Source organism: Entelurus aequoreus, linkage group LG27 (assembly GCF_033978785.1).
Source record: "Entelurus aequoreus isolate RoL-2023_Sb linkage group LG27, RoL_Eaeq_v1.1, whole genome shotgun sequence".
Lineage (NCBI taxonomy): Eukaryota > Metazoa > Chordata > Actinopteri > Syngnathiformes > Syngnathidae > Entelurus > Entelurus aequoreus.
Window position 1 is genome coordinate 21,136,010 of NC_084757.1, and position 23,394 is coordinate 21,159,403.

The 23,394-nt window shown below is 38.4% G+C and overlaps 1 protein-coding gene across 2 annotated transcripts in view; it reads right to left on the minus strand.

Annotated features, from left to right (window-relative positions):
* Positions 1-23,394, minus strand: part of celf5a (cugbp, Elav-like family member 5a) — a 685,925-nt gene that overhangs the window by 113,411 nt on the left and 549,120 nt on the right. For both annotated transcript variants that reach the window (XM_062038984.1, XM_062038983.1), the window contains exon 5: positions 10,770-10,849. In XM_062038984.1, coding sequence (XP_061894968.1) covers positions 10,770-10,849 — 80 coding nt within the window. The remainder of the gene's footprint in view (positions 1-10,769; positions 10,850-23,394) is intronic.

Sequence of the window (23,394 nt, forward strand, 5' to 3'; positions counted from 1 at the left end):
GTGTTTGTTATGCGGATTAATTTGTGGCATATTAAAAATAAGCCTGGTTGTGTTGTGGCTAATAGAGTATATATATGTCTTGTGTTTATTTACTGTTTTAGTCATTCCCAGCTGAATATCAGGTCCCACCCGCCTCTCACAGCATCTTCCCTATCTGAATCGCTTCCACTGCCCTCTAATCCTTCACTCTCACTTTCCTCATCCACGAATCGTTCACCCTCGCTCAATTTAATGGGGTAATCGTCGCTTTCTCGGTCCGAATTGCTCTCGCTGCTGGTGGGAATGATTGTAAACAATGTGCAGATGTGAGGCGCTCCACAACCTGTGACGTCACGCTACTTCCGGTACAGGCAAGGCTTTTCTATCAGCGACCAAAAGTTGCGAACTTTATCGTCGATGTTCTCTACTAAATCCTTTCAGCAAAAATATGGCAATATCGCGAAATGATCAAGTATGACACATAGAATGGACCTGCTATCCCCGTTTAAATAAGAACATTTCATTTCAGTAGGCCTTTAATGCGCCCTATAATCCGGTGCACCTTTTGTATAAAAATAGACCAGACTAGACCCGCTCATCGGCAGCGCGCCTTATAATCTGGTGCGCCCTCGGTCCGGAAAATACGGTATTTTAGGCATAGTTTTGTTTCAAAAAGCACTGGATTTAGCCCCCGGGTCGCCGGTTGAGTAGCCCTGTCCGACAGTATACACTATGTACTCCCATGCTATGCTCACATCGCTTCCTTGATTTCTTCTCTTCATCAACACGAATGTGACCCGTCGGGCTGTAAAGTATCTACACTGATGAGCTCTGTCCGCCAGTTGCCTCAGGATATGGGTTGCTGATCATATTTCTATAATCAATTTAGCAGAGCAGGAGGTATAAATCCTGTCCATTCACTCCTCTCTCTCTGTCTCTCCAATTTCCCCACCCTCTCTCTCTCTCTCTCTCTCTCTCTGTGTCTCTCTCCCTTCGGCTCCTTGCTTATAGTTAGATGAATAATTCAGCAGCCGATGTGGTGAAAGGTGGAGTAAACAAGTCTATTGCCTAATATCCCCAGAGGATGCCAAAGAGAGACGAGCAGGGGCAAAGAGCTAGTGCAGATAGTGGACCGGAGTGATAGGGAGGGACAGTATCTATGGAGAATGGACATCAAGTGTCTTTCCCGGCGACCTGCAGTCATTTGCACTTAGATTGACTCGCTAAAATGGCACAGCTGGCTTCTGGCGCCCCACTTTAGCTGCAACACGTCGGCAACCATTAATAATGGAATCATAAAGGACAAACACCAACACCGTGAGGAGGCGCCGTCGGGTGGTAGAATGACGAGAAGTCCAGACTGAACAGTTTCCAAAACAAAAACGAGGGCTTTTTTTTGGTAATAAGAGACGTGTGCATCTCTTTCAGGCGAAGAGTTGAGATTGGGAAAATGAACGATCCGGCGCAAAAAAGGGGAATTCGGAGGACACGGGTGCCCTTACATAACAGGCGAATGTAATCTGGCACTGGAGTTATAGTCGCTGATTATGCAAGCAGAACTGCGCTGATTGATGACTCGCCTGAAATTCAATTATGGCTCTAAACAGTTTTATCTTCGAATGAGATTTTTTTTTTTTTTAAATCATGTTAATTAAAGAGACCGAGTGCTACACTTCCAGCATTTGTTTTCAAAGCTGTGACAAGTGGCGTTTATTTTTGTTATTTTATTTTTTTTAGTAACGCTATATACCGAGGAAAGTATACATGAGTACAATCCGTCATGATAGAGGATGTTTGTACGCACCAATTTTTCTAGAAAATTTGTCGGCAAAAGTTTTGTTCCGGTTATCGTATATTGTCTCGGTTATTGCGCACAACTTGTCCGTCTGCACACAAACAAAATCCCATGTTGGTGACTCAGGCCTTGTTCACACTGCAGGTCTACTCAGTGTCCGCCCTGAGATCGGTAGGTCGTGAGTTCAAACCCCGGCTGAGTCATACCAAAGACTATAAAAATGGGACCCATTACCTCCCTGCTTGGCACTCAGCATCAAGGGTTGGAATTTGGGGTTGAATCACCAAAAAATTATTCCCGGGCGTGGCCACCGCTGCTGCCCACTGCTCCCCTCACCTCCCAGGGGGTGTGCAGAGAATAATTTCGCCACACTTAGTGTGTGTGTGACAATCATTGGTACTTTAACTATTTTAACTTTAGGTCAATTCCGATTTGTTTGCTCATATGTGACTTGTATCGGATTTTTTCATGTAAACAGGAACGGTGCAATTCCAATTTTTTGCAAATCCGACACAGGCTTCTTTGGTATGTGTATACTAGATAGGGTTGTACAGTATAGTACCGCGATACTAATGAATGATATTCGCCTCTGAAAAGTACCGGTCCAGTACATCCATATCCACTGTAATGATACCAAGTATAGTAGCGTATCTAGTCAATACTACTATGATTACGTCGTAATTTTTTGTGGTCCATCTTTCATTTTTTTTTTGGATTAATATTATGTTTATAAACTCAGGAAATATGTCCCTGGACACATGAGGACTTTGACTATGACCAATGTATGATCCTGTAACGACTTGGAATCGGATTGATACCCAAATTTGTGGTATCATCCAAAACTAATGTAAAGTATCAAACAACAGAAGAATAAAAGATTATAACATTTTAACAAAAGTGTAGAAAGAACATGTTAAAAGAGAAAGTAAGCAGATATTAATAGAAACTGAACAAGTTTATTAATAATGCATGTTCTTCCACTTGTCCTTAATAATGTTGACAAAATAATAGAATGGAAAATTATACAATATGTTACTGCATATGTCAGCAGCTAAATTAGGAGCCTTTGTTTGCTTACTTACTACTAAAAGACAAGTTGTCTAGTATGTTCTCTGTTTTATTTAAGGACAAACTTGCAATAAGAAACATATGTTTAATGTACCGTAAGATATTTTGTTAAAATAAAGCCAATAATGCAATTTTTTGTGGTCCCCCTTATTTAGAAAAGTACCGAAAAGTACCGAAAAGTATCGAAATATTTTTGGTAGCGGTACCAAAATATTGGTATCGGGACAACACTGATACAAATTTGATATGCGACAGCAGTTTGAACGATCAGGACGCGTTCATCCGACCAATACGTTATTTAAAAAGTCGTAAGTGTCTTAATTCTTTGCAAAATGAAAGAAAACAGGCGAAAATAATATGTTTTAAGCACTCACTATGTTCTACTGAAGTGTACTAATTAACTCATATTATGTTCTACATATGTTGAACGTTTATATTCCACTAGGAGAAAGCGAACCACCAGGATTAAGTAAATGATGGTTGAGACCATAATAAATTAAGGAGCCTTAGTTAGACATTCGCATTAGGGATGGGCGATACCACACTTTTAGGATTCGATACGATACCGATACTTTTTCTTGCATTTTCATCGATACCGATACCCATCCATCCATCCTTTTTCTACCGCTTATTCCCTTCGGGGTCGCGGGGGGCGCTGGAGCCTATCTCAGCTACAATCGGGCGGGAGGCGGGGTACACCCTGGACAAGTCGCCACCTCATCACAGGGCCAACACAGATAGACAAACAATATTCACACTCACATTCACACACTAGGGCCAATTTAGTGTTGCCAATCAACCTATCCCCAGGTGCATGTCTTTGGAGGTGGGAGGAAGCCGGAGTACCCGGAGGGAACCCACGCAGTCACGGGGAGAACATGCAAACTCCACACAGAAAGATCCCGAGGCCGGGATTGAACTCACGACTACTCAGGACCTTCGTATTGTGAGGCAGACGCACTAACCCCTCTGCCACCGTGCTGCCCTCGATACCGATACCGATACCATTAATTTCTTATTGGCAATTTTTGTCAGTCAAAAATATTATTACTATTATTATTTAAGACAAATCACAAGACAAATACAGACCATTTATACCACATGTATTATGGTCAATATATAATAAAAGTAAAATTTAAATAAATAACATAAATATGAAAAATAAATTAAATATTATATATAATATTAATTATATATTATATATAATAATAATTAGATATTAGGGCTTTCCAATTAACTGTCAAATCCGAATCGCAAGAAGCTGCAGTTATTTTTTAAAGTTTGTGATAAAATTAGCAATTAATGAAATATGAAATAGGCTAATGTTTTCGAAATGTAAGAAATCATGTTACAGATTAAAACCAAAATCACATTCAATCATATATTTCCAGATTTTCTTGGAAAAAAATAAAACTGTAATGCAAAGATGAAGAATCTCCAAATTGTATCTCTTTCTTATTTTGTTTTAAATACTCAAGCAATTTTCAACTAACAGTACATTCCCCTGTGTGGAAATTATTTGAATTTAGGATAATCATTTAAAGAAAAATATTCAGTAAAAAAATTAAATAAACAATGCCTGACACTGGATATGCCTGGCTGCATCGCTGTCGGCTGGCTGTGTGTGTTGCACGTTGACGACGCTCATTCGCTGTCTCCTGTCACGTGACTGGGCCAGCTCTATACTCTGCCAGGTACAGACAGGGGTGTCCCAGCACATAGTAAGTTAAGTAAGTCATCAAAAACATCTGAAAGTGATGCTTGCACCACCCACACGCCGTTTTTTGGTTTATATCGATACTTTTTTCAGAAAAGTGATGCCAAATGAGTAGCGTGTGAGTATCGATATATCGATACCACAGGATCGATACGCACATCCCTAATTCGCATGTGGACTAGGTTAACGACCTCACAACAAACTTGAAAAGTCTAACAGATTATTCTTCATTCACAATTGAAGTTAAAAAGTGGCTTTGGAGCAATCAGAGCTGCTCACACGGTCACTAAGGTGGGCACTATGTTTGACACATCAACTTAATGTGTATTATATTTGTCCATGAGAGCATTTTTGTTGTAAATTGTGAAGTGTGTCTGTTAAAATCATGGTTGTTTTTACAAATGATGACAGATGTGAGCAGGAGCATATATTGTCTTTGTGTGATGATGTAAATGAGGTGTGGTTGTATTGTATATTAAGTATGGGTCCATGAAAGGGCATTTTATTACTTTTCTTAATTTGATTACATGATTTTACTGTCTTAATTTTATTGCATGATTTTTGTATCCCTTTAATTTAGGTAGCCAAGGACTGCAAATGGAAATGAGCTATTTAGCTAAAATCTGGTGCAGCACATATCTATCTTTGAGCTTAATGTTTCTGTGCATTGTCCCTTCAAATAAAGACTAAACTAAACTAAACTCTCTCACGAGAAGAGGAAATAAATTCAGACTTCGGAATGCAAAATGATAGCGCTTTCCTTGCGGAGAGACTCCATGTTTATCCTAAACGCCAACCTACAAGTTATGGTTTACATCGGTTGTCTTCCCAGTCACTTACATACAAACATCTCCTTACATGGTCAGGTTGTACTCTCCTGAATTAGCACACACCCAGACAGAGAAAGAAGGAGTATAAGACTCTGGTTCGGCTCCTCCAAGTTAGGAGTGCCTAATGTTTTACTTAACCTCCTCCAGGTACTGCAGACCTGTATAATGACGCTCGCTTGTAATAAAGCAACTTTTTCTTTAGCGAAGCGTCGCCGACGTTTCTTTTGATCCAGCTACACATGCGAGGATGACAAGACCAGAAATACACTTCTGTTTTCGACTGTTCGCCCACATGCTCTTCGGAAAACAAACGTCGAATAAATGTCCCACAAACTGAAAGACTCAAAATACTTGTCCTCTTCCTTCTTAATCTTTTATGCGCAATGATTTGTTTCAGAAAATGTTGACTTGGTTGCACAAAGTCCCTGAAATTGCCACAAATGAGCCAGGGCTGAGACCAACTTGAATTGGAGCCATGTTTTGGGCATCCTACCCTGCAGTGTGAACATCAACTCAGTCTTGTCATGATTATTGATATATATTGCGTGAGACCAAAATGTGTTTTAACGATGTATTTATTACCAGTATTAATGATGAACCGCGGCAAAACTATGTTTCAAATCAAAATGATCATAAAACTGTGGTTGATAATTGGACTTCAATAATAGAATAGGGACACTGCTAATTTCCTGGGGAAGCAAGCTAGCGCGCTGATCGCTGGCTAGTAATTTGCGGTGCTAACTCTTTAGAAGCGAGCACTACTAATCACTAGCTAACAATTAGGGTCCATAGTGCTGTTGATCGCTAGCTAGCAGCTGGCATGCTAATCGCTATATAGTTTAAATGCTAAATGTATGAATACAAGACACATACTATAATAGGAATTTATATAAACACATTTCTGTCAGAGCAATTCAGTTATTCTAATGTGGACATTCAACAACAGGCTGTGCTCTCCTAAAACCGAGTGGTAAATATGAAGATATTTTTTTTCACTTTAATATTTATTTAAATAAAGCAATCAACTTTACAAATAAAGTTGGTATGGTGTACCAAACGCCATAAACAAAAGAAACAGTACATCAACAACGTATTTCTGCACTTAAATGTAGAATATATGTATAATATATTTATATTATTCATATATTATATATATAATATATTATATATATTATATTATTTATAATTATTATTATTGTCTATTGTGAGCGAACTGTGGTACTGAATTTCTCCCAGGGATCAATAAAGTACGTTATATTCTATTCTATTTCAAAGCAATGATTACAACATTTTAGAATATGCTCTATCCATCCATCCATCCATTTTCTACCGCTTGTCCCTTTCGGGGTCGTGGGGGGTGCTGGAGCCTATCTCAGCTGCTCTATATATTTTCAAAATGTGGCCAGAAGAAAAATACATTTGTTGGTATAGTAGTAATATATGGAGTAATACTGTATATAGTAGTTGCCAGACTTGCAAGATCATTACTATTCAGACAAAAAATCAAGATATTAAAACCTAACAATAAAAGTGACAATGAAGATCTATACATGGGTGTGTCTACATACAACATGAAAAAACCCCACATGGCATCACATTAACTAAAAGAGAAGCAGACTATTTTGCTTTTATCATTTAAAAAAACACTCTAAAACCTTTACAAATAAAACGGCAGACGGTTAACATATTTAAACACTCTAATAACAATAATGTGGCTCTTAAGAACCCAAAATAATATTCAATGTTTTTTCTGCCAAGGAAAGTATATTTTCAGTATTTTTTTAATTTTTATTGTATCTGACTTTATGTCTTGTTTATAGAGGATGAAGCTTGTTTAAAATGTGTGTTTAAGTAATTTCTGAGCACATACAATAATGATATCTGTAATAATTTTGGTCACGATAATCGTTATATGAAATTTTTATATACTTACATCCCAAATTCCTAATGCGTCTTTTTATGTGAAGCCAGGAACACAATAGTGTCGTGTATAATCATTTTGAATCCACTGTGAAAAAAATTATATTTGATAGCTAGTAAAAAAAATTAAATGTTTCTTCCTTTACACAGGAAAGTAATTGAAACCAAATCAAGAGCGCCTCTGCTGGTTGCAGTCACGTAATGCAGGTTTTTTTTTAAACTTTTTGACCCCGGGGTCCAACTTTTCCACTACAGATAGACCCGAGGCCCGCTGAAATATTAACACTGAATTAGTGACCTTACTCTTGATTTAAATGGTATTCAGTAATTATGTCTAACTTACTTAATGTTTGCAACCTTGTCAAATGATATGAAAGCATGTGTTAAAAAGATTCTTATTTAGTTGACAAATAAACATTAGCCTTAGGTCAGGCTGATTAGACAAATAAGTACGAATGGACTCATAAATACAGTCGTGGTCAAAAGTTTACATACACTTGTAAAGAACATAATGTCATGGCTGTCTTGAGTTTCCAATACTTTCTACAAATCTTATTTTTTTGTGATAGAGTGATTGGAGCACATACTTGTTGGTCACAAAAAACATTCATGAAGTTTGGTTCTTTTATGAATTTATTATGGGTCTACTGAAAATGTGACCAAATCTGCTGGGTCAAAAGTATACATACAGCAATGTTAATATTTGGTTACATGTCCCTTGGCAAGTTTCACTGCAATAAGGCGCTTTTGGTAGCCATCCACAAGCTTCTGGTTGAATTTTTGACCACTCCTCTTGACAAAATTGGTGCAGTTCAGCTAAATGTGTTGGTTTTCTGACATGGATTTGTTTCTTCAGCATTGTCCACACGTTTAAGTCAGGACTTTGGGAAGGCCATTCTAAAACCTTAATTCTAGCCTGATTTAGCCATTCCTTTACCACTTTTGACGTGTGTTTGGGGTCATTGTCCTGTTGGAACACCCAACTGCGCCCAAGACCCAACCTCCGGGCTGATGATTTAAGGTTGTCCTGAAGAATTTGGAGGTAATCCTCCTTTTTCATTGTCCCATTTACTCTCTGTAAAGCACCAGTTCCATTGGCAGCAAAACAAGCCCAGAGGAAAATACTACCACCACCATGCTTGACGGTAGGAATGGTGTTCCTGGGATTAAAGGCCTCACCTTTACTCCTCCAAACTTATTGCTGGGTATTGTGGTCAAACAGCTAAATTTTTGTTTCATCTGACCACAGAACTTTCCTCCACAAGGTCTTATCTTTGTCCATGTGATGTCAGATGAAACAAAAATTGAGCTGTGGTGTTCAAACAGGACAATGACCCCAAACAAATGTCAAAAGTGGTAAAGGAATGGCTAAATCAGGCTAGAATTAAGGTTTTAGAATGGCCTTCCCAAAGTCCTGACTTAAATGTGTGGACAATGCTGAAGAAACAAGTCCATGTCAGAAAACCAACACATTTAGCTGAACTGCACCAATTTTGTCAAGAGGAGTGGTCAAAAATTCAACCAGAAGCTTGTGGATGGCTACCAAAAGCGCCTTATTGCAGTGAAACTTGCCAAGAGACATGTACCCAAATATTAACATTGCTGTATGTATACTTTTGACCCAGCAGATTTGGTCACATTTTCAGTAGACCCATAATAAATTCATAAAAGAACCAAACTTCATGCATGTTTTTTGTGACCAACAAGTATGTGCTCCAATCACTCTATCACAAAAAAATAAGAGTTGTAGAAATGATTGGAAACTCAAGACAGCCATGACATTATGTTCTTTACAAGTGTATGTAAACTTTTGACCACGACTGTAACTGACAAAAAAATAAACTCACATACAATTATGTTGCGCTAAAATAAATGAACTAAATTAATAACAAATGTTTCGTAACTTAACTGTCAATACAATTAAAGTGCAAATAAAATTACAGATTCACCACTTTAGGCATATTTTTTGCTCCAGACTTCTTGTTTGTTTGATATTGTCATTACTGACACAAGAGGTGGAAAAGTGTATTCCATCTGTGTACCGCTCCGGTCCACAGCTGAGAAACAGATATTTTTTTGGGTGCCCTCTAGGGGACGGTCGCGGCCCAACAATGGGCCCTATGGTTAAGAAACACTGACATTAATGCATTCAATTCAAGTCATGATTAATCAATGAAATGCACACAATGAGAACAATACTGAACGATCAAATATTTTGTCCTCAATCATATTAAAATAATAATGTTCCTTTTTCTTTACCATTGTGCCATCTATTGGATCTGCTGGGGCACCGTCCCACTTGCCCCTAATACAAGATCACCATTGGCTATAATATATTTGGTAACACTTTAGTATGGGGAACATATTCACCATTAATTAGTTGCTTATTAACATGCAAATTAGTAACATATTGGCTCTTAATTAGTCATTATTAAATACTTATTAAGGGTTAGGTGTTAGGGTTAGGGGTTAGTGTTAGGGTCTAAGTCTAACCCTAACTAACAAAACACAAAACTACAAATGTTAATAGTGTCCAAATAACTCTAAATTAAGTCTTTGTTACTTACAATATGTTCCCCTAGTGTCCAAATAACTCTAAATTAAGTCTTTGTTACTTACAATATGTTTCCCATACTAAAGTGTTACCATATATTTGTATACTTTTTTCATTGTAATATATATTTTTTCAAATGTCTAATTGTTGAATACTATCTTTAAGGTATGGTGCGCAAAGTGTGTGTGTGTGTGTGTGTGTGTGTGTGTGTGTGTGTGTGTGTGTGTGTGTGTGTGTGTGTGTGTGTGTGTGTGTGTGTACGTGTGTTCTGGCAATGCTTACTTAATGGGGACATCACTCTGTTTATACAGTCACCTTTAGGGGACCTCTGACGGTATGGGGACAAAAAAACAGGTCCCCTAAAGGGAAACCTTTTTAAATGATAGTCAGATTCATTCCGAAGATGCCTAAGTGATTTTTTAAGCTTTGACCCATAAAACATGTTTACTGGTTAGTTTGAGTGTGAGACATTTGCACAGCAGCCCCCTTATCGGGCTGTAGCTGATACATTTAAGTGGTGAAACTTCCTATAAGAGGACAGCTATAGTGCTGTATTCTGAGGATCATATCATATTTAATTTGAACTTTTTTTTAATTTTTTTTAAATGGTGCTCAGTAGTCACGTAAAAATTTGTGTGAATTATGCAAAATTATTTAAATGCGGTCCCTGTGAACTATATTAACTCTTTTTCCCCAGGGTCCTCAGTAAGAATGATCAGCACATTACTTCATCAATCCAGAGATTTAAAGACGTGTATGAGCTAACTGGGCAGTGGCCATTTTACCTCATTTTTTTAATGCCCCCACAACCTGTAGAAAGGGTGGTCCCCACAAGTGATGATCAAAAACCAGTATGTGTGTGTGTGTGTGTGTGTGTGTGTGTTTAAAATATTCAGCTGTACTCACTGGCATTGTCTGACTTCCGTGGAGGGCACCGATTGCAGACTGAGCCTCGGTATGTGTGGAAAACTTGACAAAGGCGCAACCTGAAGGAGAATCACACACACACACACACACACACACACACACACACACACACACACACACACACACACACACACACACACACACACACACACACGCACGGTATGAATGTGCAATCAGTCAAGTGAGGCGAAAAGTCGACTGTATGTAAATAAAGGATGTGGAAGTGTAGCCGACATCACCAAAAAATAAAAAATAAAATCCAAAGACGGGGGATGTGCGGCTCACTTCACAGTGGGTGGGCAGACAATCAGGCTAAAGCTGCAGGCTAGACGAGTGCATAGATGAAGCAGAAAAGTGTAGTATTTAGCAGCACACGCTTGTCTGTGCATATTAAATACCAGCCGGACTGGTAGTAACGCAAAGTGCAGGATGTTCAGATCAATAAAGCAACTCTAATGTCCTTAAAGAACATTGTGGTGAAACATAACTTATTGGTGCCAATCAACGTCGATTGTTGCTCATCAATTATTCCACTTTAGAAAATAATTATAACAGTTATAGTGTTTGTCACAGACAGAAATATGCCAACAAAACATAATTGAATTCTTGCAATAAATAATGCATGGTTGTAGACAACCGCAGTGTATTCCATCAGACATTTTTCTACGTACCTTTATTATATGTCAAAGTCAAACTACTACACGATAGGATAATTCTAAAGTACCGTCTGGTTGAAGTTACAACACCGATTATTTTGAATCAAAATTACAATTTGTTCTGATAAAAAATATGTATGTCACAAGTCTTTGTTATTTTAATTGGGAAGTATGATCTTTCTGTGTGGAGTTTGCATGTCCTCCCCGTGACTGCGTGGGTTCCCTCCGGGTACTCCGGCTTCCTCCCACCTCCAAAGACATGCACCTGGGGATAGGTTGATTGGCAACACTAAATTGGCCCTAGTGTGTGAATGTGAGTGTGAATGTTGTCTGTCTATCTGTGTTGGCCCTGCGATGAGGTGGCGACTTGTCCAGGGTGTACCCCGCCTTCCGCCCGATTGTAGCTGAGATTGGATCCAGCGCCCCCCGCGACCCCGAAGGGAATAAGCGGTAGAAAATGGATGGATGGATTTGGAAAAAGAATGGACAGGGAACACAATTGTGTAGCACAGGCTCCAGCACCCCACCCCCACCCGCTCTTCATGGTGTTTTTGAAACTGCACCAACTTTTCTACTCAGATTTTTCAACTAACTTGAAGTGTTTTGTCAAGAGGTTTATTTGTGGTACGTACATTTTCAGAATGTGCTTGTTCTATTTTGGGCCAAAGAAAATAAAAAAAGAAAACAATCTGAGGTTGTCTTAGTTGTATTTTTAAGTTATCATGCCATGATTTTACCCGTCCGGCCCACGTGTGAATACATTTTCCTCCATGCGGCCCCTGAGCTAAAACAAGTTTGACACCCCTGGTTCAAGGAGTTATCCGGCTTAATATAGACTTGGCCTTATTAACAACAATCAGCAGCTGACCAATCAGTGGTCAGATGTGATACAGGTACCGTATTTTTCGGACTATAAGTCGCAGTTTTTTTCATAGTTTGGCCGGGGGTGCGACTTATACTCAGGAGCGACTTACACTACCGTTCAAAAGTTTGGGGTCACATTGAAATGTCCTTATTTTTGAAGGAAAAGCACTGTACTTTTCAATGAAGATAACTTTAAACTAGTCTTAACTTTAAAGAAATACACTCTATACATTGCTAATGTGGTAAATGACTATTCTAGCTGCAAATGTCTGGTTTTTGGTGCAATATCTACATAGGTGTATAGAGGCCCATTTCCAGCAACTATCACTCCAGTGTTCTAATGGTACAATGTGTTTGCTCATTGGCTCAGAAGGCTAATTGATGACTAGAAAACCCTTGTGCAATCATGTTCACACATCTGAAAACAGTTTAGCTCGTTACAGAAGCTACAAAACTGACCTTCCTTTGAGCAGATTTAGTTTGTGGAGCATCACATTTGTGGGGTCAATTAAACGCTCAAAATGGCCAGAAAAAGAGAACTTTCATCCGAAACTTGACAGTCTATTCTTGTTCTTAGAAATGAAGGCTATTCCACAAAATTGTTTGGGTCACCCCAAACTTTTGAACGGCAGTGTATGTGTGAAATTATTAACACATTACCGTAAAATATCAAATAATATTATTTAGCTAATTCACGTAAGAGACTAGACGTATAAGATTTCATGGGATTTAGCGGTTAGGAGTGACAGATTGTTTGGTAAACGTATAGCATGTTCTATATGTTATAGTTATTTGAATGACTCTTACCATAATATGTTACATTAACATACCAGGCACGTTCTCAGTTGGTTATTTATGCCTCATATAACGTACACTTATTCAGCCTGTTGTTCACTATTATTTATTTATTTTAAATTGCCTTTAAAATGTCTATTCTTGGTGTTGGGTTTTATCAATTACATTTCCCCCAAAAATGTGACTTATACTCCAATACGACTTATATGTTTTTTTCCTTCTTTATTATGCATTTTTCGGCCGGTGCGACTTATACTCCGGAGCGACTTATAATCCGAAAAATACGGTAAAAGCAAGTCGTTATCATTCAAAGGAAACAGATATTTGTGATAGAAACGATTTAAAAATGTTTTAAACATTTTTTAATTAGTTAGGTAGTTTTGTCCCGATACCAATATTTTGGTCCCGCTACCAACATGTATTTCGATACTTTTCTAAATAAAGGGGACCACACAAAATTGCATTATTGGCTTTATTTTAACAAAAAAATCTTAGGGTACATTAAACATATGTTTCTTATTGCAAGTTTGTCCTTAAATAAAATAGTGAACATACTAGACAACTTGTCTTTTACCAAGTAGTTACAGGATCATACATTGGTCATATTCAAAGTCCTCATGTGTCCAGGGACATATTTCCTGAGTTTATAAACATAATATAAATAAAACAAAAAACTAAAGAACATTTTGTGTTGCTAAAACATATCGATGTAATCATAGTAGTATCGACTATACGCTCCTGTACTTGGTATCATTACAGTGGATGTCAGGTGTAGATCTACCAATGGCGTTTGTTTACATTGTGGCGCCGGTGAGCTACGGTGTTTAGTGAAGCATGTTTAGCGGCCATGTTTGGAGGCCACGATTAGTGATTTAGAAGCAGCTAAAACACTGCAGACTGCAGATGGACTTTAGCCGCTACCTAGCTAGCCATGTCTTAAAACACCTCATCCTGAGGGCATTTCAGTGTTATAACTTCACCTTTATCGTTAGTTTTTAGGCCAAAATGCGTCCGTTCTCCCTTTTCCGTCCACACACTGTGTCTGCTTGTAAGTACTCTGTGATTGTGTGCTGCCGAACATGCTCGTCTGCTCGCAAACCAGTACTTTTCAGAGGCAGTATAGTACCCAATATGATTCATTAGTATCGCGGTACTATACTAATACCGGTATACCGTACAACCCTAGTGCCAGGGTTACTGTGTATTACTTCTTGTTATCCCTAAGGGGAGCCCGAGGGCAGAAAGAAGCAGCAAAATAGAGATTATGGAATATAATACTGTTACATCTAATATGTGTGTTAATTTTCATATTCTTACAATGACTGATCTGCTCGACCAATCAACGACCTGTAGGTTGACTAAAATTGATGATAGAAGATTAAAATTATGACTCAAATTGAATAAAATAACATGATGTTCTGGTGTGATCCCCTTCACCAAATAAAGAGTTAATCCGCCAAGATGCAGAGGACATAATATAGCGCGATACAAAGAGAAATCAAGCTTCCCTAGGCCAGCCCTGTGCACCTTCACAGCAGGGACATATGAATTGTTTTGACATCCATCTTTCCCTTCCTCCCCCTCCTCTCCCAAACTACTGCAGAGTCACAATGCTCTGGCTTCCAGCCCTTTTAGATATAATTCCACAACAATTTCCATAAGCGCTAGCTGGGGAATAGGCTGCAGCGACATGAAAAACAACCAGGCCCCCCTTGCACTTTGCTATATGTCACAGGAAATTGATGTCTCCAAAAGTTTTTGGGTTGCCTCGTGCATGCCTTGAGGTAAGAATAACTTCCAGTGGCAGTGTGGTAACTTTAACTTGCTTACTGTATGAGGTGAGGTGAGTGTTGGGACAGACAGCACCATTTTTGATTGTATCATCTCGAGGGACAGTAATGCAAAAACTACAAAATATTTGCGTGTGAATGCTGAACAGCCGAAACCGAACTTTTATTCTAAGAGTTATAACACTAGTCAGATAGTAACACAGCATCCGACTCTTAGGTCTATACCAGGGGTCGGCAACCCAAAATGTTGAAAGAGCCATATTGGACCAAAATTACAAAAAACAAATCTGTCTGGAGCCGCAAAAAATTAAAAGCCATATTACATACAGATAGTGTGTCATGAGATACAAATTGAATTAAGAGGACTTAAAGGAAACTAAATGACCTCAAATATACCTACAAACGAGGCATAATGATGCAATATGTACATATAGCTAGCCTAAATAGCATGTTAGCATCGATTAGCTTGCAGTCATGCACTGACCAAATATGTCTGATTAGCACTCCACACAAGTCAATAACATCAACAAAACTCACCTGTGTGCCTTCGAGTAAAACAACGTTACGTTTGGTGGACAAAATGAGACAGAAAAAGAAGTGGCACAAAACACGTCTTAGAAAGTCGGAGAAAGTTGTACATGTAAACAAACTACGGTGAGTTCAAGGACCGCCAAAATTAGTAGGACAAAACGGTGCCCGCCAAATACTCGAATCAGTGAAGCATGTTTAATATAAACAGTGTGATTTCTAACAATTAGGGAGGTTTGTGTCATGTTTGTTCTCCTACAGAAACCATATTAAAACAAAAATTATTTTTTTTTCCCGTCATCTTTTTCCATTTTTCATACATTTTTGAAAAAGCTCCAGAGAGCCACTAGGGCGGCGCTAAAGAGCCGCATGCAGCGCTAGAGCCGCGGGCTGCCGACCCCTGGTCCATACCTGCAATAGGAGCAAAACAGCTAGTATACTAACATGCCAACATTAGAATGTTCATTACAACCTTTGTTGAGTTTATATAAGTCATATTTTACACTTTTTTAATTGTTTTGTTAACTTGTGGACTTTATTTCGTCAAGTGTTTTTGTGTGACACAGCCACAAAGACGTTAGTAGTCATTAGGTCAGGGGGCGGCAACACAAAATGTTGAAAGAGCCATATTGGACCAAAAATACAAAAAACAAATCTGTCTGGAGCCGCAAAAATTAAAAAGCTTTATGTACCGTATTTTTCGGACTATAAGTTACAGTTTTTTTCATAGTTTGGCAAGGGGTGCGACTTATATTCAGGAGCGACTTATGTGTGAAATTATTAACACATTACCGTAAAATATCAAATAATATTATTTAGCTCATTCACGTAAGAGACTAGACGTATAAGATTTCATGGGATTTAGCGATTAGGAGTGACAGATTGTTTGGTAAATGTATAGCATGTTCTATATGTTATAGTTATTTGAATGACTCTTACCATAATATGTTACGTTAACATACCAGGCACGTTCTCAGTTGGTTATTTATGCCTCATATAATGTACACTTATTCAGCCTGTTGTTCACTATTCTTTATTTATTTTAAATTGCCTTTCAAATGTCTATTCTTGGTGTTGGGTTTTATCAAATAAATTTCCCCAAAAAATTTGACTTATACTCCAGTGCGACTTATATGTTTTTTTCCTTTTTTATTATGCATTTTCGGCCGGTGCGACTTATACTCCGGTGTGACTTATACTCCAAAAAATACGGTAATGTTAAAATGAAGGTGGCACATGATGTAAGTGTATAAATTAGCTGAACTAGCCTAAAAGGAAAGAGCAGGCTGTCTTCTTCTAATGGATTTATCACAATCATTGCAAGCTGGGTAACGTTTGCTGTGGTCTGGAACAACATGGCACATATACATCTATCAGAAATGCAGTCAATATTACATACACATAATGTGTCATGACACATGCACATTTAAATTAAATACACAGAGGACATAAGTAAAGAAAGTTAAATTAGCTCAAACATACCCACAAACAAGGCATAATGATGCAATATGAACAGCATAAATAGCATGTTAGCATCTAATACAGTGGTTCTTAACCTTGTTGGAGGTACCGAACCCCACCAGTTTCATATGCGCATTCACCGAACCCTTCTTTAGTGAAAAATAAAATGTTTTTTTTCAAATTCAAGACAAAGTTATATATTTTGGTAACACTTTAGTATGGGGAACATATTCTAAGTAACAAAGACTTAATTTAGAGTTATTTGGTTAGGGTTAGTGTTAGTGGGTTAGGGCCAGGGTTAGAGGGTTAGGGCAGTGGCCTAGTGGTTAGAGTGTCCGCCCTGAGATTGGTAGGTTGGAGTTCAAAGTCATACCAAAGACTATAAAAATGGGACTCATAACCTCCCTGCCAACAAAGGGTTGGAGTTGGGGTTAAATCACCAAAATGATTCCCGGGCGCGGCGCCGCTGCTGCCCACTGCTCCCCAAAGGGATGGGACAAATGCGGAGGACACATTTCACCACATCTAGTGTGTGTGTGACAATCATTGGTACTTTAATCTTAATCTTAATCTTATAATAAGGCCATGGCGAATAAGGCATTAATAAGTACTTAATAATGACTAGTTAAGAGCCAATATGTTACTAATTTGAATGTTAATAAGCAACTAATTAATGGTGAATATGTTCCCCATACTTAAGTGTTACCATGTTTTTTTACTGGTGCACAAAATGAACCGTGCATGAACATCACCTTGTTCAAAGAACAAAACCAACGCAGTGCATAAACTCACAACAAATTACACACCTGCAAATCAGTGTGACTTCTGCTGTTGCCGTATCCGTAATACGCCGATAGGGAGAAGTTTTTATTTACACGATGAGTCGGGTGTGTCTTGACCTCCGCCGAACCCCTGAGGCCGACTCACCGAACCCAGGTTAAGAACCACTGATCTAATAGTTATAACACGAGCCAGCTGGTGTCAAGTAACACAGCATACAACCTGCAAAATGAGCGAAACAGCTATTATACTAACATGCTAACGTTAGAATGTGTCAAGTAATAAAATATTTGACGCTAAGGCATATACCAGCAAAAATAAGTTAACAAGTTGTAATACTAATATTAGCATGCTAGCAATTTGAAAATGTAAAGCTTTATATAAGTCTTTTTTATAACGAAGGCGACACATGATGTAAGTGTCTAAATAAGCTATGTTAGCTTAAAAGGAAACGGCAGGCTATTTTCTTCTAATGGATTTATTACAATCTTTGCAAGCTCGGTAACGTTTGCTGTGGTCTGGAACAACATGGCACACAAACAACTATCAGAAATACAGCCAATATTACATACACATAATGTGTCATAAGTAAAGAAAGTTAAATGAGCTCAAATATACCTACAAACGAGGCATAATGATGCAATATGTACATACAGCTAGCCTAAATAGCATGTTAGCTTTGATTAGCTTGCAGTCATGCACTGACCAAATATCCCTGAGTAGCACTCCGACAAGTCAATAATATCGACAAAGCTCAATGTTTGGTGGACAAAATATGACAAAGAAGGAGTGGCATAAAACACGTCTTTCCGTACAAGTGTCGCAGAAAGTTGTACATGTAAACAAACTACGGTGAGTTCAAGGACCAATGAAATTAGTAGGACAAAACAGCGCTCCCCAAATACTCTCATCAGTGGAGCATGTTTAATACAAACAGTGGGATTTGTAACATTCAGGTAGGTTTGTGTCATGTTTGTCCTCCTCCAGAAACCATATTAAAACAAAAAATATGTATTTTTCTCCCACCTTTTTCCATTTTGATACATTTTTGGAAAAGCTCCAGGGAACTACTAGGACGGCGCTAAAGGGCCGACCCCCGCATTAGGCTAATAAGGAGCTGTCTTGTCTGGTTATGTCTGTTCTCTGATAGATTGTAGGGGTATTACTTTTGTATATACTGCGAGAACCCAACGTACGTCTGTTGTCATCAGGTATACTTTTATTTTTATTATTTCCCACTTTTAAACATGTCAGTCTGCAGACGTCGAAACTTGGATGTGGGAGGTATTATATACTGTGAGAAGCAAACGTATATCTGCTATCATCAAAATAAACTGCTACTACAACCAAGAGAAATGTCTGGGATCAATCAAAACACAACGCAGATCCCTACACCAGCAGCACCTATGCAACCCCAGACCATGATGCTTGTTACTCACTTGTGGTGCCAGTTATTTAGACAATAATGGCTGCGTATTGCTGGTTTTCAACATTCGGGGTTTTTCGCTTGTGAATCAAACAATTCAATAGCGTCCGTTCATTAAGCAGCCGCTGCACAGATGCCAGGGTGTTTTGAAGGTTGAGATGCACATATAAAAGCTAGAAATCATCAAAATGTAGCGGAATGTGATGGAGTGGGTTTTCCCACTCTCAAGAAGAAAGACTTTTTACAAGATCTAAAAGATCCAACATCAAAAAGTGGACTTTTTAAACTGCAGTATGTAGTCGCACACACATCTTTCGACAGTCACACGGAGTTCAAGAAGTAAAAAAAAGTCTGGAGGCTTCATCATTTCTTCATCTGGTTGGGTCCACGAGATGAACATTAAGCCATTATTTGTGCAAGGGTAAGTCTGTATTTGACTGACGTTTGATGGACAGTCCTTGTTTATCGGTGTTGTCAAGCAGTTCGCTTATATCATATATAATATATAAGTTTACCCTATTTTCCAGACTGTAAGGCACACTTAAAAGTATTTCTGTCACGTGCGGGAGGTCGCAGCTTGCTGCAAGGTTAGTTCCCCCAAGATGCAGACGGACCACTCCGGACAGGACGTGCAGGTAGGAACATGGTTTATTTGTCGAAATCAAACAAGTACCAAAAACGGAAAACAAGCCAGAGGAAGAATGTGACGATCGCACTGGACGCTAAAGCTAACACTTGGCATAGACTACAGATAAGGAATACTCACGTAACTGTGGCAGGAAGCAAAAAATGAAGCCAGACTGAGCAAGGTGAATAAATAGCTCTCTGATTAGTGGTTGACAGCAGCTGAGCGTGCCGATCACTAACCAGAGGCAGGTGAACCCAATTAATCCCCATGGAAACTAAAACAAACCCAGAGGTGCACAAACAGGAACTCAGGGAGTCCAAAACTAACAGAACATAACAAAACATGATCCGGGCCACGGATCATGACACTCTCATTTTGTCAAAAATGTACAATGCGCCTACTGCCCCGGTGCGCCTAATGTATGTATTAATTCTGGTTGTGCTTACGGACCTCAAATCATTTTTATGTGGTACATGTGACCAGTAAGAGATACGTGTAGACCGCAGGTTGAAGCCGAGTCAATGAAATGAAACGAGCAAGTACCCGAAAGCAAGCAACACCAACACTTTGATGTTTCATTGAGAACATAGAGTAGAACATTACACACGGCGTTTAAAAATATGTCAAAATATTTTAGTATGACTTTGGTAAACTACGAAACTGCAACACTTCAATGATTGTCAGAGCATTACGGCTACCATAGTTAGACGTACTGTGTTTCTGTTAGAATAATTACCTATATATTATCACACAACTCTTATGCTTAAGGGCAGTTGCTATAGTTATTATCAATTGTGCTGAAATTTCATTTTTCTTTGTCTGTGCAAAGCTGGCAATCCAAAAGATTGCAAGCCTGTCTCGTATCAGTGTTTGTTTCCAGAATCGGCCTGCTGACTGCCAAAGCCGAACATCGAGTACCGTGGCGCAGACAGAGCAGAGACAAGGCGATATCACGACCCTCAGCACATTTGCATTTTTGTATAATCATATATTGTTTCGAACTGGAGCTGTCGAGATTACCCCATTCCCTCAGCGACAGCTTCAGCGATGTAACCAGGGACCTCCCAAATAAATAGAGGAAGCACGTGGGCTGGACTTTTAGAACGTTTTTTGGATCTGTAACTAGAGAACAGCCCAAAACACGTCTCTCCTCAATTGAGCAAAATTGAACTGTGTCTCTGCATGATTCCTTGCTTCTCGTCTGTTTAATAAATGTCATCAGTGTTTAGGAATGATGTTTGATAAGAAATTATCGAGTTCGAGTCTATTATCGAATCCTGTTATCGAACCGATTCCTTATCGATTCTCTTATCGAGTCCAGATAGGTTGTTGTATATGGAAAAAAACACACAATATTTGGTTTAACAAAAGCTCACTTTTATTATATAAGAAAACAATTTAATCTAATAAATAAATAAATATTGACTGTTACCCCCCTAAAAAAATAAAATAAAATAAATAAACATTGACTGTTGTTACCCAAAGTATATTAAGTGGGATTTTTCAGAAAAACAAATATATACAGTAACACAAAAACAACCTGTCTCTGTGATCACTATAGGTGTATAAATAATAATATAGTGTTAAATAAAATCAGTCCCTTGGGCACAAAACTGGAAATAATACAGCTCTCCAAAAAGTGCAATTCTGCTGCTATTTGATATAACTGTTTGTTATGATGCTTTGACATTTTTGCACTTTAAAGAAAGAAAGAAAATTCTATGAAGAGAAAAGTTGTTTGCAAATGTGGTTACAATGCTAAAAAATGAAAAGTTAAAGCTAAAAAAAGAAATACACTTTATTGAGTTAACATTATTTCTTTATAGGGGGAAAGATGTTACGAGCTAGGGAATATAACAACTACACTACCCAGCATGCAACGGGAGTGACGAGCATGCGCGGTAGCCCCGAAAAGTGTTGTTGCATGTCGTCACCCGTGAAAGTAAACGTCAAGAACTCAGCCAACACGCCTCGTCTGCATTATTTATAATTAGACAGACAACACATATACAGTGTGAAAAACAAAAGTTAAAAAAGGGAGATGTGTTGTATATATATGTATGTGCTGCGGTTGCTTTAAGAACGTTGCGCCAACTGCCGTAAAGGAAGTGCGTTGCTAGCCTGGTTGCTATGTTTCCGGTGGGTCATAAAAGTGTTCTTAATGAGTTTGTACCCTGCTCAAATCTCTCAGTAAAGTTATTCATTGGATTATACCTTTTGTTTTGAACTTTATTACACCTTGGAGCGCTTTTTCCCGTCCATTGTTTTCCTGCTTTCGCTATCTGCGCCTAATGACTGAGCTACGTGACTGATTTATTGTGATGTCACACGGAGCATTTCTGGTCGGGACGGGATTCGTTCCGAGGGATTCAAATAAAGAATCAACTCTTTTCTTTACTATAGTGGTCTCGATAACGGGTACCGGTTCTCAAAAAGGGATCCGAGTCCGAGGACTCGGTTATTTTCTTATCGAACAAACGGGAAAACCGGTTTCGAGTATCATCCCTATCAGTGTTTGAACCTGACAGTTTCAATATATACATATATATATATATATATATATATATATATATATATATATATATATATATATATATATATATATATATATATATATATATATATATATATATATATATATATATATTAATATTATGAAAGACCTACCTATTGGTACCTGCTGATGTGTGTTTGGGATCTGCATAAGTCCCGAAAATTTGCGCGCTTCCACCAGTAAAGTCCGCACCGCAGTCAATTAGCTCCTTCTTTTTCTCTGTCTTCTCATTGTGGGGCATTCATCATCCGCTATTGCCATTTCTAATATAAAATAGCATACAATTCTAACTTATATCTGTCAGTAGACTCGCTATGGAAGGGCTAAAAAATATAGATACAACAAAAGATGACGGCTAGAAGACAGCAAGCGACTTTAAGATGGTCTGTAAAACATAATATATGCAACATTTTGACCAAAGAACCACCATTACATGTTATGTAGACCACAAGGAAGTGTTTTAAATTTAGAAAACAATCACAATTTGACCCCTTTCATGCGCTTTATGAACATAGACCTGAATAAACCCGCTCATCTGCAGTGTGCCTCATCGTCCGCTACGCCCTATGGTCTGAAAAATACGATACGTTTTTTCAGATGATCTCCCGCTGTAAGCCAAATATTTTATGTCATCAATATTGTGGCATCAGCAGTTGCTTTACTGGTGTGCAGTTAACGTTTTGTATGAAGCAGTACGTGTGCATGTACTAAATTAGTCTGATTCCTCAAAAAAGTTCGGCACTAAATAAGCCTACGGCAGCGCATGGAAACACCTTAATCCGACCGTGTTCGGTTTTTGAAAAGTCGTACTAGCACACCTGGGTTATGCAATTGGAGACCAGATCTGCGGCCGAAGAGGACACTTCGTAGTTTCAACGCGTGGGATACAACTCGGAAGCAGATACCATTCAATAAAAACGTAGCTACAATTGTCATGAAGGGGATACTTTTTACTTGCTTCACAAATTAAAAGAACAAAACATTTTGAAGTGCATCAATGGTAGAAAAAAAGACATTTAAATCAGAAGATAGCTAAGGAAATTGGGACTCCTGAACAAAATACAAAAGGTATGAAAGATAATTAAGCAGGTATATCAAAGGCAAATAATAAAGTGTACACAA